The 16,858-nt window shown below is 45.1% G+C and overlaps 1 protein-coding gene across 11 annotated transcripts; it reads right to left on the bottom strand.

The window, feature by feature from the left end:
- Window positions 1-510: 510 nt before the first annotated feature.
- On the bottom strand, window positions 511-15,393 carry Rad52 (RAD52 homolog, DNA repair protein). Of its 11 annotated transcripts, none has more exons than XM_050148574.1 (12): window positions 15,345-15,393; window positions 12,170-12,263; window positions 10,331-10,432; window positions 8,943-9,036; window positions 8,701-8,768; window positions 7,328-7,446; window positions 6,643-6,718; window positions 4,476-4,675; window positions 4,187-4,338; window positions 3,014-3,097; window positions 2,024-2,248; window positions 511-1,081 (listed from the first exon to the last, which is right to left on the bottom strand). In XM_050148574.1, exons 2-12 carry the CDS (start codon window positions 12,254-12,256, stop codon window positions 1,020-1,022), a joined length of 1,269 nt encoding a protein of 422 aa, XP_050004531.1. In that variant the 5' UTR covers window positions 12,257-12,263; window positions 15,345-15,393; the 3' UTR covers window positions 511-1,019. The 11 variants fall into 11 exon arrangements, 10 of the variants coding, with proteins under 10 accessions (XP_050004531.1, XP_050004527.1, XP_050004529.1 ...); XM_050148570.1 differs by having other exon boundaries at window positions 15,230-15,348; XM_050148572.1 differs by having other exon boundaries at window positions 3,014-3,094; window positions 15,230-15,348.
- Window positions 15,394-16,858: the final 1,465 nt, after the last annotated feature.

Raw genomic sequence — 16,858 nt, 5'->3', positions numbered from 1 at the left:
ATGGAGGTGGGTCTTGTATCTTATCTGTTGCTTTCATTGGTTAATAATAAAGAAACTGCCTCGACCCTCATAGGACAGAAAATTAGGTAGGTGGAGTAAACAGAAGAGAATGCTGGGAAAAAGAAGCTGAGTCGAGGAGTCGCCATGGTTCTTCCACTGCAGACAGACGCAGGTTAAGATCCTCCCTGGTAAGCCAGCTCGTGGGCTACACAGAATGGATTAGAACAATATGTAAGAGATAGCCAATAAGAAACTGGAACTAGCCGGGCCAGGCAGTGTTTAAAATAATACAGTTTCCATGTAATTATTTCGGGGCATAACCTAGCCATGTGGGCCGCCGGGTGCCAGGGACGCAGCCCTGCCGCTCGTAATGCAACAGGTGGTGGGTGGTGGCACACACCTTTAATCCCAGAGATCTCTGTGAGTTCATGGTAAGTCTGGGCTACAAAGTAAATTCCAGAACAGTGAGGGCTGTTACACAGAGAAACCCTATAAAATAAAGGCAGCAACTGTTGAGATGTAGTCTTTATTAGAACTTAACCATATAAAATTGAAAAAAATTCATGATGGCCTCCTTGCTGTATACAAACCACATACAACCACAGGACATCGTAAGCGCAGAGAAGGAGAAGACCTAAATCAGACGCGAAAGCACCCACTGTACGTGTTGGTACTTCTCTCTCTAGAGGCTTCTGTTGACTTGAGTCCATGTGTGATCCTGAACCACCACCATGGCCTGATTGGTTAACACTTCGTGGAAAACAAAAGGAGAGATGAGCTAACATGTAATTTAATGAAGGTGATGATCAAGCTGGTGCTTAGATAGGCTTTTTCACTAAAAGAAGGTAGCCTGAATGAATAGTACTGAGAACTTGCAGAGCCAATGGAAGGCCTCCCTCCCATCATAGCATATGACAACCTCTTTAAAGTACTCTAGTACTCTAATAAGTGCAAAAGAAAGCCTTGGGAACAATTTTGTGACCAAACTTCCTGTGCAGAATCTAGTCATGACTTGAGCTTCAGGATGGATCCAGTTTCCTTTTCTTCAGGTCCTGGATTTTCATATGAGAGTCAGAGTTTCCTGTGAAAGATAAATTTTTTAAATGCCGCAGCTAATTAGCTTTAAGCAGTAGCTAATCTAATCATTTCTGGATTGTACAGGCTAGCAACTCTCATTAAGACAATACACAGAATGAGAGTGACCAGTTTGTCATTCTTATGACAGTTCTCTAGATCTAGTCAGGCCTTTGCTTCCTACAAGCATGCATTTTAACGTTATAAGACATTTTGATCAAAGTTCAGCAAGAGCTACTCAAATTTAAAAAAAAAAAAAGAATGTTGTAATGTCGTACTAGCCTGCATTCACAGAGTCATCTCATCCTAGATCTAAAGAGTAGGTCTGGACTTGAGATCAAGAGCCACAAATACTCTCTTTACCCGCACTGCTTGCATTCCATCCAGCTTTTCTTTTTGATAAAGATCTTAATACGTAGTCCTCACTGGCCTGATTGAACCCAGGGCCTTGCAACACACTAAGTAAGTTTAGTATTGAGCTAAATACCCAGCCCACAGAACTCATCTATACTTCACTAACAGCTCAGGCTGACCTCAGACTCAATGGAAATCCTGTCTAAGCCTCCTGAGTGCTGGGATTACAGGCATGTTGCTACTGTGTACTGTTTCTCCCAACAATTATTTTCCCCAAGATTAAAATATATAATATTTTAATATATTTTATATATATTTAGGATATTTTGCCTACATGTATGTCTATGCACCATTTACATATCTGATGTCCAGAGTCCAGAAAGAGGGTGTCCAATCCCTTGGACCTGGAGTTGTAGGCAGTTGTGAGCCAATACATGTGTGCCAGGAGCTAAATCCTGGTCCTCAACAAGAATAGTTTGCACTGGTAACTGCTGAGCCATCTTTCCAATCCCCCTAATTCAACTTCTTAAAATGAACTAGCTCCCTCCCTTTAGATTTTTTATATGATTTTTGTTCTTCCAAAGATCTCTGCTACCTAGTACATGCTGGTAAGTGCTGCAAGTCTGCAGGTGCCCAGCTCCAGGTTTTTCTGGTGGCATCTGGTGGCAAAGGCTGTGTAGGACACCATCCTGAATCACCTCCTGGTGGTTGAGGGCTCGGGTGGTAGAAGTTTGGGGTGGTTCTGGTCTAGACAAAGGCTTAATAATGTCCTCTAAATCTGGTGTCAGGTCCCACATTTCAGGGTTGTCTTCAGGGTTATCTACAGAGAGAACCACAGTATTACAACAGCTTCCATGCTTTGACAGGTGTGATGGTGCACATGGCAGCCAGCAGTGAGCAGGAAGGTGGACAGTTCCACGACAGACAGCCTATCTCATGGTTAAAAAAGGAAAAAAATCAGGCTTTCAGCAGTTCCCTCTGATAAATCTGCATTTTTTTTTTGTTCCAACAAATACCCCAAGTCTTCCCTTTTGTTAGAGAACATGTATCAGATCCACTTTTTTTAAAAAATATTTTATTTATTATGCATACAATATTCTGTCTGTGTGTATATCTGCAGGCCAGAAGAGGGCACGAGACTTCATTACAGATGGTTGTGAGCCACCATGTGGTTTACCGGGAATTGAACTCAGGACCTTTGGAAGAGCAGGCAATGCTCTTAACCACCGAGCCATTTCTCCAGCCCCTATTTTTATAAATCTTTACAGCACTAAAAATCAGATGAGTTCCAAAGAGATGGCTAACCAGGTAAAGTCACTTGCCACCAAATCTAACAACCTGAGTTCAAGACCCAGGACCCACATGGTAGTAGGAGAGAACTGACTACAAGATGAAATCTACGGGCTGAGGATATAGCTCAATGGTAAAGCACCTGCCTAGTGTCGCAAGGGCACAGGTTTAATCCCAGTACTGCACCTAACCCTCCCCCAAAAACCTTGCGCGTTCTATATCTGCCAAAAATTACACAGCACAGTAACTTACACATACTCCTAAATGTTTACTGGTTAATTCTTAAGTGATTTACCTGGGAAGATGGCTTTCTCCCTGAGGAGTTCTGAAGCAGCAGTTACGGGGGTACTGTGTTTCGGAGGAGGGGCTGGAAGCACTGCTGTAGTGTGCACAGGAGAAAAAGGACAAGCCAGAGGTCACATTAATTTGTCAACTCCAGGATGAAGTCTATTCCCCTCTTGCACAGATATACCTGGGAGTATTCAGGTTCCTACCTCCTGACTCTGTGTCTACTAAAGTGGGGGGAACCAGGTGTTTTCTTTGGTATTTTGTTTTTGAGAGATAGTCTCTCATGTAGCTCTGGTAGGCCTTAAACTCCTATACAGCCAAGATGATCTTGAATATCTGATTCTCCTAGTGTAACAGCAGTGTGCCACTACCACACCAGAACTTGGGACACCAGGCAAACATTTTACCCCCAACCCATTTTCCTGTCAACAGCAAAGGCAGGGGGGTAGTATGAGTCTTCCAGCCCAGTGGTTCTGGGACAGAGCAGTGCATCCTGAATCCCATCCCTGCCCTTCAAGCTCCTGGCATGGCCAGAAGCCAAACTTTTAGGCTAACTCATTACTCAGGATGTGCCCAGAATGGTGATATGTTTTGTTTTGTTTTGTTTTTTTCCTATATTAATGTTGCATTGGGTTAAGGGGTGAGAACCAGCCTATAACCTGTCTCTTGTACCTTCACTACACAGAGAAAAAGGGCAAACTGGTTCTCTGAACCAGTACTTAATAAATGTCTGCACATCAGAAATATCTAATTCTGTGAAATCCGAGCTCAGGTTAATTTAAGCTCCTGAGTAAAGAATCTGCTAAAAGCTCCAGTTATCTTTCAGTTTTGTCTTATATTCAAAAGCCATTCAAGAGGCAAGTATCCTAATGCAGAGACAAAGCAATTCTTTACTTGAAATTTCAAATTCCAGAAGATGGGGAGGGGCCTCATTATGTATTCCAGGCCAACTTGGAGCTCACAGACCCACCTGCCTCTGCCTCCCAAGTGGTGCAGATTATGTCAATCATGGCCGATGACCTCCCTGAAAATCCCCTCATCTTTAGAAGTGGGAAGGAGCAGAGCATATTTTACCATCCTAATTCCATGGGGTCATCTGTCCTACATGGAACTCTGAGAAGCCCTAGCGAGGCACGGCCTGGAGTGAGTCACAGTCTCCCCGTCACACATCCTCACACACCCTCAGGTTTGGCTTCCACCTCTGCAGCAGGTGCCTGGCCCTGCAGGCGAACCTCCATCCGCTGGCGGAACTGCTGCTGCAGCTGCTTCTGCCGGAGCTTCCGGAGCCTCCGCTGGTGAATGGCATCACTCTCCCCGGTGGCGGCCAGACTGCTGCAAACCAAGTTAACCACAAAGGACCCGGCTTGAAGAAGCACACAAACCACTTGGTTTCAAAGGCAGGAGTGGAAGCAACCAAAGCCAGGCTAAAAGGGGAGGAAGAGGAAAGGGAGGGAACCTGAGTCCAGTACCAGGAGCTGCTGCAGTCCTTAGCCCCCTGCAGCCTACTGTCCGAATCATGTGGGTGGCTTGGTCTGCAAGGGGAAGTTGCTTCTTGTGGTTTTGAGGGTCCCAGTGCTTCATTCTGTCGGCAGCTGTTATATCTTGCCTGTTCCACAGATGGTTCAAAATCTTCTCTCTTTGTTTTAGCTAAATCCACTTCAAGAGGGAGCTAGAAAGAAAGGGAAAGAGGTAGAAAAACTGAATGCACCCCATACCCAGCTCCCCTCCTCCCCCGTCACGCACATCCGCAGACATATTGCTTGATGATCCTTGACCTATCTGTTCCCACACAGATGGCAAACTCCTGGGCCTAGGCAAGCCTGAGCAGCTGGAGCTGCAGATATCTGGCATTTTTGTTTTCTGTTTGTTTGTTTTTTTCCTCTAGCCTCCACAGGCAAATGCACACATACACATGAATATGAACTGTTACATGGGAGGAGTCAGTGAATACTGCTGAGAACCCTAGGTCTCCCCAGACCAAAGGATGAGGTTGGTAAATGTCTACACTTTTCAGAAGAACCAGCTCAACACAAACTAAAGTCCTAAGTTAGGACTCCAAACTCTTAGGGAAAAACAGCACTGGATATGGTGATGATCTCTTGATAAGACACCAACAGTGGGGCTCAGTGGTTAAGAGCACTCAGAACCCAGGTTCAACTCCCAGCAACTACTCAGCAAACACTTGGCAGCTTGCAGCTGTCTGTAAGTCCAATTCCAATAGATGCAATACCTTCATACAAAACTGCAATGCACATGAAATAAATATAAATTATTAAAAAAAAAAAGACACTAATAGCATTGGGCAGTGGTGGTGCCAGCCTTAAATCCCAGCACTTAGGAGGCAGAAGCAGGTGGCTCAGAGTTTGAGAACAACCTGGTCTACAGAGCAAATTCCAGAACAGCCAGGGTTGCCTCAAAATAACAAAAAATAAGCCAAAATAAATCAAAAAATAAAATAAAATAAAAATAACCTTAAAACATATATGGAATGGGAGAAAACATTTGTATAACTTATTAACAGATAAAGTATTTAATGTTGAGAATATTTAAAGAGCTACCATAAGTCAACAGCAAAAATACCGAATAACCCATTAAAAATGGCAATGGAGGCGGGTGGTGGTGGCGCACGCCTTTAATCCCAGCACTCGGGAGGCAGAGGCAGGCGGATCTCTGTGAGTCTGAAACCAGCCTGGTCTACAAGAGCTAGTTCCAGGACAGGCTCCAAAGCCACAGAGAAATCCTGTCTCGAAAAACAAAAAAAAATGGCAATGGACTTCAATCTCTCAAAAGACGATTCCCAAATGGCCAACAAGCTTCTGAAACACAACAATGCTGCTGACATCAGGGACACATGAAGCAAAGACTCTACTAGGGCAAAAAAAGAGTAAGGTCATGGAGAGAACGGACTGTACAGTATGTACTGTATCAGGATGGAGTTTCTCAAAAGAAACAAAATAGGAGACACATGACCCAGCACTCACACTTGTAGGTACCTATCACAAAACTGAAGACAGCGCTTCTATGGAAATTTACACATCTCTGTTCACAGCAGCAATACAACAGTCAAGAGGTAGATAGACAACCACAGTGTATGTTCTCAGGACTGGCATACATACACACAAACACACACACACGCACATGAGGAAAAGAAGAAAGTCTTGTCAGAAGCCAAATGACACTCCACTGGTTCCTGTGATAAAAGGATGGGGCAGCACCTGACAAAGCTCTCAAGGAGACCAAATCTGCCCCAATTACTGCAACTCTAGCCACATCTATCACACAGCACTCCTGAGGCTGGTACTAAGATCCCATAGATAGGCAGTGACAGACAGAATGGAGGTACGCACCTCACAGCCACCAGAGCTCAGAGCAGAAAGACAGCTAGTGTGAACACGTATAGGGAACAGCAATAGTGGGAGAAGGCCCTGCATGGCACTCTGTTCATGAGGGGCATTATAAACCTGACCAGGTCACATCTGCTAGCATCAACCTGAATCTGAAATAACCATTCTAGATGCTGCCAAACGCTGAGTCCTCCCTTCTCCTTCCTGCAGCTACCTACACTCAAGGACATACTGGAGAAGTTGCATGCTGTGATAGCAAGCACCCGCACCCCACTCCTCGCTGTTCACATACCTGTCGTGGAAGCTTATTTAGTGACCTCAGGTAGTCTTTGTCCAGAATGCAGTTTCCAAGTGCATTCCCAAAACTCCTACAATGACAAAAAGCCAAACAGTTCAGTTACATCTGACAGTTACAACACTACAAAGCTGCAACACAGGAGAGGAAATGGGCCCTAGCTGAGTGAGACACAATGGACCATGTCACATCCCTGCATTACACTAGCTTCTGAGAGCACAGCAGTGACCTGACACGGATTTCCAAAGGGACATTGAGTGCTATGAAGCCCGCACACAACCCACCTGCTAAAGGCCAGGCCTCTAGGGCCTGGGGCAGAACTGATGGGATCTTAGGAGGATTTGCCCCCTCTGGAAGTACAGATCACGGGGTTTGTTTTCTGGGTTTTTTTTTGTTTGTTTTTTAACCTCTCCACCCCAGACCCACAATATGGCAAATCAATCCTGAACTGAGGCAAACTAAACTTTGAGTCAGTGTATTCGGAAGGGAGGAACCAGCACTGCGGACAGTGTAGTCAGATTCAGCCCTCCTGCATCCACGGTAAAGTACAGAAGCAAACAAGGAAACAGCATCAGGATAGAATGAGACTCAGCTTCTCACGTTATTACATCTCTCCCAAGGGAACGTGCCACTTCTGAAAGATGAGCTGACATGAGGTGGCTGGAGCCCAGCTCCTTCTTACCTGAGTGCCCGCTTCAGCCCGTCAGTCACAGCCTCCTTCCTAGCCTTCTCCAGTGACAAAGCTTTTGACCTGAGGCCCTCACTAACTCCATAACCCACGTCCTCATGATAGGACCCGTCCTGAGGTAGAAAGGGACATTGTTGGAGCTCTAATATGGGAGCTATGGTCCTCTTCCCTGAGCAACAGCACTCAAAAAAACAAAGAAACCAATACCACTACCACCCCCACCACCCCCAGGCTGTGGCTCCAGGACCTTACTGAAGAGATAACAGCACAGAGCTTAAGCTATATTAAGGTGGTGGCACATGCCTTTAATCCCAGCACTCGGGAGGCAGAGGCAGGTGGATCTCTGTGAGTTCGAGGCCAGCCTGGTCTACAAGAACTAGTTCCAGGAAGGCTCCAAAGCTACAGAGTAACCCTGTCTTGGAAAAAAAAATTTTTTTTTCTAGAAGTCTTGTCTGGAACAGATCTGCCTGGAAACATGCTTGTGGTCAGTGCCAAGTCTTTAAAGCTGTGAGGTCAATAGAAATTGACCAAAAACAACAGTTTAACAGTTTCTCTCTCTCTCTCTAAATACACACACACACACACACACACACACACACACACAATATATATATATTCTAGAAACACAATGGAGTTATAAATGGAATTTCCAGTCATAAATATATTAGGACAATGACATTTCTGATAAGAGTGCAGCTTAGCAGGACAGCACAGTCCTGTAACTCAGGAACTGTAACTGTAAACCGCCAGTTTCAGCATAACCTAGGCTCTATGTACTGAGACTTTATTGAAGCTGGTGGGAGCACATGCGTGTCATTTCAGTCCACAGGAGGCAGAGAAAGAAGCCTGAGCCTCAGGCACCCAGGACCTGCATGGTGAGATGTCTTGGGCAGCGGTTCTCAACCTTCCTTGTGTTGTGGGGACTCTCCACCATAATAGCATTTTGTTGCTACTTCATATCTGTAATTTTGCTACTGTTATGAATCATGATGCAAATATCTGATATGCAGCTGTCTTAGGTGACCTCTGTGAAAGGGTCGTTTGACCCCCCATAGGTTGAGAACCGCTGATCTAAACTGAAGTAAGGGCTATGGGACACAGCACTGCTTCAAATAAATGATAGAATTTAATCCCCTATGGCACTTAGGTTGTTACATTATAAAAAGATTTTCCACTGTTAAGTTACACACTTACACACACATACACACACACTCCTTTTGTATTTATGTGGTCAGACTTTTGTGCATCAACGTAAGATGAGTTGAGACACAACACATCCTGTTGTCCAGACCTACACTCAAGACTCCCTCCCTGCTCACTCTGTCTTCTCAGTCCTCCCAGGCAGCAGTGGCACCCCACCCCCTCACCTTTAACTGCACCCTTACAAATGCACAGACTCCCACGTAGAATTTGCCATTGTTGAGGTCAACAAAATCTAGGAATGGGAAAGAGAACCAGTTGGAAAGACACTGTTCCCTGCACCTAGTTACTTTCCTTGGCTGGCAACCAACCCACCTACCCAAACCCTGACTCACTAAACTCTCTAAGCAGGGGAAAACCAGCTATGAAGTAATGAGCATAAAGCAGTCAGCACACGCAGGGAACATACCCACATTCTGCTGAGTGATGGAGTGTGCCCAGCCATTGTAACCAAACATCTCATTGGCCAGGTTAATCACCCGATGACCTTCAATGTAACACACCTAAAAAATACATTTTTTACGAAAAAGCTATTAAAATGTCCTTGGTGTTGGTATTTTTAAGTGTCAATTAAAATTCATTTATTCCTCGTATGTTTTTGGCAAAACTTCCTTTCCACAGGAAATCTCAATGCAAGTATTTCAGAGACTTTTGGAAAAATCAAACTAGAACTATCAGTCAATCTCTGGGAAGGGACCAGCCTCAGAAACTTCAGGCTGACCTACGGCACAGCTTCCGGAGGACCAAAACCACACACAGAGCTTCAGCATGAGCAGCTCTGGGGCAGCATAAGCTTTCCAGCAGGAGGCCAGGACGCCGTCCTTCAGCAACAGAAGAAGACTGTTAAAACTGGAAGCATGGTTTGGTGTGCTGGCTTGTTGTGGGACGTTACTTTAACTATGTACAGATGTGCTACATTTGTTTAATTACATAAAGATGTGTTGCTGTTTCACCTTGCCTGCCTTAGGCACCTGACTGGCCTAATAAAAAGCTGAATAGACAGAGGAGGCAGAGAAGGGACAGGTGGGGCTGGTGGGCAAAAAGAATAAACAGGAGAAAGAATCTTGGCTTGAGAGGAGAGAGAACAAGGGAAAAAGCGAGGAATACATCTGGGCCCAGAAGGCAGACAGATGCCAGACAGACAGACATGGACTACGACATATAGAAAGAAAAAAAGTAAAAAGTCTGAGGCAAAACAAAGATGAAGAGAAACAGGTTAAAATAAGTTATAAGAGCTAGTGAGAGAAGATAAGGCTGAAAATTCACAGCTAATAATAATTCCCCATGTCATGACTGGGAGCTGGATGGCAGCCCCAAAGAAAGTATGCAACAGTTGCACACGCCTTTAAACCCAGCACTTGGGAGGCAGAGGCAGGAGGATCTCTCCAAGTTCAAGGCCTGGTCTATAATGTGAGTTCCAGGACAGCCAGAACTATACAGAGAAACATTGTCTGGAAAAACCTGAAGGAAGGAAGGAAGGAAGGAAGGAAGGAAGGAAGGAGGGAGGGAGGGAGGGAGGGAGGGAGGGAGGGAGGGAGGGAGGAAATGGAAGGAAATTAAAAGCAAGTAGTAAAGAGAACATTTAAAGATGATATAAAAATCTCAACATGGAATTTACAGCAACCTCAAGACAGTGTTTGGGCCACTACAAATGACAAAGTCTGAAACCCACCCCTTCCAGAGGTACGAGGTCTCTAGTAATAGGGAACAAGAGCCTCTCAATCTGTGGAATCTAGTAAAACCAATAGGCAGAATTTCTCTATCAACTACTAGATATGTGCCCAAGACTCAACTTACCTTCTGGCCTCCTCCAGCCATGCGGCTGCTGATGTACTCTGGGCCCAGCCTCTGCCTCAGAGCCCTCTGGATGGCCTGGTACTCTTCGGCTGTGTACTGGCTCTGCAATCCAGAAGGGGAAATCTCCCTGAGTTTCCCGACACAGCTCCTCTTTCCTCTTGAGAACTGAGAAGAGCTGACTGTAGATTAGAGTACCCACCTAGCACAGGAGGCTCTAGGTTCCATCCTCAGCCCAGGGAAAAGTACTGGACATATCATGCATACATGTATCAAAGCATCGAATGGTAGCCTATAAAAAAGCCTAACTTTATGCACGCATTACACATTGCTTTAAGTCAGGTAGTGGTGGTGCACACCTTTAATCCCAGCACTGAGGAGGGAAAGTCAGACGGAGCTCTGTGAGTTTGAGGCCAGCCTGATCTACGGAACAAGTTCCAGGACAGCCAGGGCTACACAAAGAAACCCTGTCTCCAAAAACTGGGGAAAAAAAAAGGTAAACAGGTCATGGTGGCATACCCTTTTAATCCCAGTACTTGGGAGGCAGAGGCAAGTCAATCTCTGTGAGTTTGAGATCAGCCTGTCTACATAGTGAGTTCTAAGACAGCTACGGCTCTGTAGAGAGGCCCTGTCTCGAAAAACAAACAAACAAACAAACAAAAAGTAATACAAAAATGTTGCTTTTAACATAGTATCGCCGCTATCCTTCTTAAACTTTCTCAAGCTAGGTTAGGTTTTGATTTTTTTTGCTTTGTGGAGCTAGGGACAGACCCCAAGGTCTCCCACAGGTTAAGCAAGCTCTCTCACTGAGGGGGCTCCAATCCTCTGAAGCAGAGCTAGGAAACCCAACTTACCACCTCAGAGCCCAAACCTCATTCCACAGGCAAGGCAAAAGGAGCAAAGCTCTTACAATATCCACTTCCACAATTCCCATCTCTCAGCGAAACAAATATATCATGGTTGATCTTTGGGGTTTATTCCCTTGTCTTGTTTAAATTAGGTAAGTCCTAACAATTCTTTGATAAAGACAGAATTTGGATAGACAAAACAAGAATCTTTCACACAATTTCTCTTTTGTTGTTGTTGTTTTTTGGTTTTGGAGACAGGGTTTCTCTGTAGCTTTGGTGACTGTCCTGGAACTAGCTCTTGTAGACCAGGCTGGCTTCAAACTCACAGAGATCCGCCTGCCTCTGCCACCTGAGTGCTGGGATTAGAGGAGTGTGCCACCACGGCCCAGTTCATGCACAATTTCTACACACAGAGAAGCATCCCATACATGTACCACACTCTATCTACCTTATACACTCAAATAGGGTAAAATTTATAACACATGAACACAAAAATTTATATCTAAATGTAATCCCTTGTACTACAAGTTTTTAAATGTTTTATTACCTTTCTCAAATGTATTTATTTTGCATATGTATACATAAGTACACAGTAACAGTGTGAGCATGACTCAGAGGACACCTAGCAGGAGTCAGTTCTTCCTCTACCATGCGGATCCCAAGGACAGATCTCAGGTCATCAGGCTTAGCAGCAGGGGCCATCTGCTGAGCCACCTCACTGGCCCTACTATTAGACTTTACTGCAAGGCTCACGAGTAGACTAAGTCACTAAAGACCTTGAGACAAAATGACAAAATACAGCACCATGCTGGGGGTACAATAGCTCAGTGATAGAGCTCTAAATTCAATCCTCAGTGCTGCAAACCACAACAGGAAAGCCCCTAAAACACTGCATCAAAGGAGAAGGGAGTCCAGAAAAGCTCACATGCAGGAGGACAGTATCACTTCATCCTAACTCTCCTCACGTAGACTTCAGAATGAAGCAGCTAATTACCTGCCCAAAGCACAGCACAGACTTCCCACCAGCAAAGGGAGAATGGTTGTCACAACCTCCGTGGACTGCTTCCTCAGCTCCAGCCATGTTGACTCTGTTTAAATAAAGCAGTAATGGGGAGAGGATTAGGCGACAGATTCAGAGGAGAAGCAAAGATAAGAGCTTCCTGTGTTCTGTTACACATCTGGGTTTTGGCTGGCTAGTTTTTGTTTTATTTTAATGTAAATATTGTAAATTGTTATTGTTTTCTTTCTTAGCTGGTACTATGAAACGGACTTTGATTTCTGTATGCTGATTATATATTTTGTGGCATTCTGAAATCATTTATCACATCTTCAAGAATATTCTGGTATAGTCTTTGTGGTGTTTAAAGTATAGGTTGTTGGCATCTGCAAACAGAAACATCTGTATTTCTTCACTTAAAAAATAATTGGGCTGGAGAGATGGCTCAGGGGTTAAGAGCACTGACTGCTCTTCCAGAGGTCCTGTGTTCAATTCCCAGCACCCACATGGAAGCCCACAACTGTCTGTAACTCCAGCTCCATGGGACCCAATGCTCATGGCAAAACACCAATGCACATAAAATAAAATTTAAAATTTAAAAAAAACAAAAAGGAGGGGCTGGAGAGATGGCTCAGCAGTTAAGAGCATTGTCTGCTCTTCCAGAGGTTCTGAGTTCAATTCCCAGCAACCACATGGTGGCTCACAACCATCTGTAATGAGGTCTGGTGCCCTCTTCTGGCCTTCAGGCATACATGCAGAAAGAATATTGTATACATAATAAATAAATAAATATTTAAAAAAAAAAAAGAAAAAGAAAAAAGCCCCAAGTTGGTTGACATTACCAAACTGGGTTCAAAACAAACAAACAAATAAAACATTAATATAAAGCTCAAAAAAAAATAGAGGAAAAAGCAAGAGCCTCTATCCCAAATCAAATAAAGCACTTACTTAGGGGACAATGTCTCTCAGGGGTCAGGAAGGATCTGCCAAGACACAGATAAACCTAGCTATTCTTCCAGTTAACACATGTACGATTGTGGGCTAGAAAAGGTAAATGCTTACACTGAGAACATATGGTGTTTTATCAGTATTACAATGTTATCAGTATTACAGAATTCTTGCTATGGATAATTTTACATAATTATATAATTTCCTCTTCCTCACCTCCAATACCTCCCATAACTCCCCCACCCACAAACTTCATGGCTTTCTTCCTTTTACATACATAACAAACATACATACATGAATATATAAACACAAGCCTACTGAGTCTGTTTATGGAGCATGTGTGTCTATGATTTCAGGGCTGATCACTTGGTACTGGATAATCACTTGGTACTTTCTGGGAAAGACTTATTCTCCCTCCTTCAACAGTCAATTGCCTATAGCTCTTCATCTAGAGGTGGAGCCCTGTGAGAGCTTCCCCCATCCAAGTTGGCATGTCAATTGGTCCTGTAGCTGCCCATGTTTTAGTAAGGCAGCAATACTGAGATGTCACATAGTATAATGTCCTTGTCATATAAAAGATACTGTTACAGCAGACTTCCTGGTCTTCTGCTCCTTACAATCTTTCCAACTCTTCTGAGATGTTCTCTGTGGAAGATGTTCTAATAGTTCAAATCTTTTTTTTTTTTTTTTTTTTTTTGAGACAGGGTTTCTCTATGTAACAGTCCTAGCTGTCCTGAAACTCACACTGTAGACCAGGCTGGCCTTGAACTCACAGAGATCCGCCTGCCTCTGCCTCCCGAGGGCTGGGACTAAAGGTGTGCACCACCACCGCCCAGCTAAGTTCAAATCTTTTTAAAAATCAATTTTAATTCCGTACCTATGTGTCTGTGTGTGGGTATGTGAATGAGTGAAGGTGCCCATGGAGGCCAGAAGCATCAGATCCCCTGGAGCTGGGGCTAAAAGTGGCTGTAGGCACCTGATGATGAGCGTTGGGAACCCAAGCCAGTTCTCCCCAAGAGCAGAAACCACTTAACCAGCCAGCGAGGCCCAGGTCAATAATATTGCTTAAGTGTTCAACATCTTTAGCCACCAAAGAAAGGTAAACTAAAACTATTGAGATTCCATCTCATTCCAGTCAGGATGGCTGTCAACAAGAAAACAGTAATTGGGGCCGGGCGTTGGTGGCGCATGCCTTTAATCCCAGAGGCAGGCGGATCTCTGGGAGTTCGAGGCCAGTCTGGTCTACAAGAGCTAGTTCCGGGACGGGCACCAAAGCTACAGAGAAACCCTGTCTCAAAAAAAAAAAAAAAGAAAGAAAACAGTAATTGGCTGGGAGGACTTGGTGGGAATATAAATTAGTGCAACCAATTCAGAAATTAGTGTTGAGCATATCTCAAAGAACTAAGCTAGTTCTTTACCTCATGACCCAGCTAACCCTCTCGTATGCATATGCCCAAAGGACTCTAGATCCAACTACAGATGCCCGTACATCTGTGTGTACGCTGCTACATCCACAAGAGCAAGGAAGTGGAATCAACCGATGGACCGTGAAAGCGGGATACATACTGGTCCAACTGAAACAGACCCTACACGCTCATTTTTAAAAGCTCCGTATCATTTCACACCAGTCAAACAGGCAAGTTCACAGATGCAAAGCAGAAGGGATGCTGGAAGTTGGGAAAACGGGAGGGGAGTTAACTAGGGCTTCAGGATTTACTCAGGGGTGATGAAAATGGTGTGAAATTCGATAATGCTAGGGATTGTGGAACCCCGAAAACGTACTAGTAACCACAGAACTGTGCCCCTTCAAGGAGTGAAGTCAGTGTATTACTGCACGCCTCATTTTTCAAAGTCCAGAAAGGCGGACTATGCGGCTACCCTGAATGTCAAATTCCCTAAGTCCACCGGTTCTTCCCAACTTCACCCAGCGACCGACAGTGACCGCCACCGCCTCCAGGCTGCCCTCCCAAGGCCAGCATCCCGACCCAGCCGGCGCCTCCTCTAGCACCGGCGGAGCCCGCAGCGAGGACAGGCTCAGCAGCCGCCGAGGACGTCCAGTCGGCAGGGCCCCACGCCCCGCCACCCCGCCGGAAACAACCACTCACGCGCCTCGGAACGCGGGGCACGCAGGAGCTCGGTCCCGGCACCGGGAGGCCGAAGGGGGCCAAGCAGGAGAGACGGAGGCGCAGGCTCAGGGCACGCCGGGAAGGAGCTCCGCACATACCTGAAGGAGGCGCCGTAAGTCAAGTCACGAGGCGACCCGAGCCGCAAAGCAATCTGTCGCAAATCATGACGCACGCGCGTGCGAGGCCAAGGAGGGTTCGGCGTCTGGAGCCGCTAGCTCCGTTATTGCTACCACCTAGCATCGGGGCCGCCTTCCTCCTGCCAGGGTCGGCCTGGAGCTGCGGCAGCTCCTCTGCCTCGACGGTCCTCGTCCTCTCCTCAAGGATGCGGCTTCATCCAAGCCCCCTGAGGCTGGCTCTTCGCCCTTCACCCCGCCTCGGTAGAGGCCCTGAGAGAGTGCTTGTCCAGCCATTCCGTCACCTCCTAATGCGCTCTTAAACTAGGAGGCCCTGGCAGCCCGGGGTGTGGTTTATATAATGAGAACTTGTTGTTGTTTTTTGTTTTTTTTTTTTTTTTTTTTTTTTTTTTTTTTTTTTTTTTTTTTTTTTGTTTTTTTTTTTTTTTTTTGTGTTTTTTTTTTTTGGGGTTTTTTTCCTTTTTTTTTTTCTTTTTTTTTTTTTTTTTTTTTTTTTTTTTTTTTTTTTTTTGTTTTTTTTTTTTTTTTTTTTTTTTTTTTTTTTTTTTTTTTTTTTTTGCTTTTTTTTTTTTTTTAAAGTCAGACTTTTAGATTGCTACAATGTAATCAGTTATCTGGCCATTAACTCCAGGCCCGTCGGTGTTTACCTAGATGGTTGACTTGACTAGTCGTTTTCCCAGGAACACGGAGTCTGGATGCCATTAATCAGTAAACCGAAAGCCTTTTAAGCTATTGTACGGCCCAAACCTTCAACACCACCAGGATATTTGCACAGGACAATGGCACCCGCTGCAAGAACTCAGCCGTTTCTGGAATGAGTAGACCGCTCAACTTACCCATCCCTTCAATAAAGAGAAAAGCATCTTTCGCCAGGCCTTGGTGGCCCTTAAATCCCAGCGCTTAGGGAGACAGAGGCTGGTGGATCCTTAAGTTCGAGGCCAGCCTGATCTACAGTGTGAGTTCCGGGACAGCCAGAGCTACACAGGGAAACTATGTCTCGCGGTGGGGTGGGGGTGGGGGGACCATCTTCTGAAACTTTGCTGCTGGCCAATGAAAAATTACCAAACCTGCCAGACCTGTAAACCTGCTGGAGAAACAGGAGGATCCCAAGTTCAAGACTAAACTAGCTTGGGCTTAGAACTTGTTTCAAAATAAAGAGGGCGCTATAATACAGTAGTAGAACACTTGCCTAGCTTGTGTGAAGCACTGGGCTCAAACCCAAGGACAGAGGAGGACGCTATCAGCACCAGTGGCTAGAGAGAGAGAGTGCCACAGTTAAGAGCACTTGCTGCTATTTCGAGAACCTGTCCCCACATCCAACTCTGGCAACTCGCAATAGCCTGTAACTCCAGCTTCAGGGGACCCAACACACTTTTCTGGCCTCTAAAGGTACCATATACATATGACATTCATTCACACAGACACACAAAAATGAAGCCGGGCATAGTGATGCTTCTGGCCTCCTTGGACACATGGTG

Source organism: Alexandromys fortis, unplaced genomic scaffold, assembly GCF_014885135.2.
Source record: "Alexandromys fortis isolate MF-2015 unplaced genomic scaffold, M_Fortis_MF-2015_v1.1 scaffold_59, whole genome shotgun sequence".
NCBI classification, from domain to species: domain Eukaryota; kingdom Metazoa; phylum Chordata; class Mammalia; order Rodentia; family Cricetidae; genus Alexandromys; species Alexandromys fortis.
This window is presented reverse-complemented; position numbering and strand designations above follow the sequence as displayed.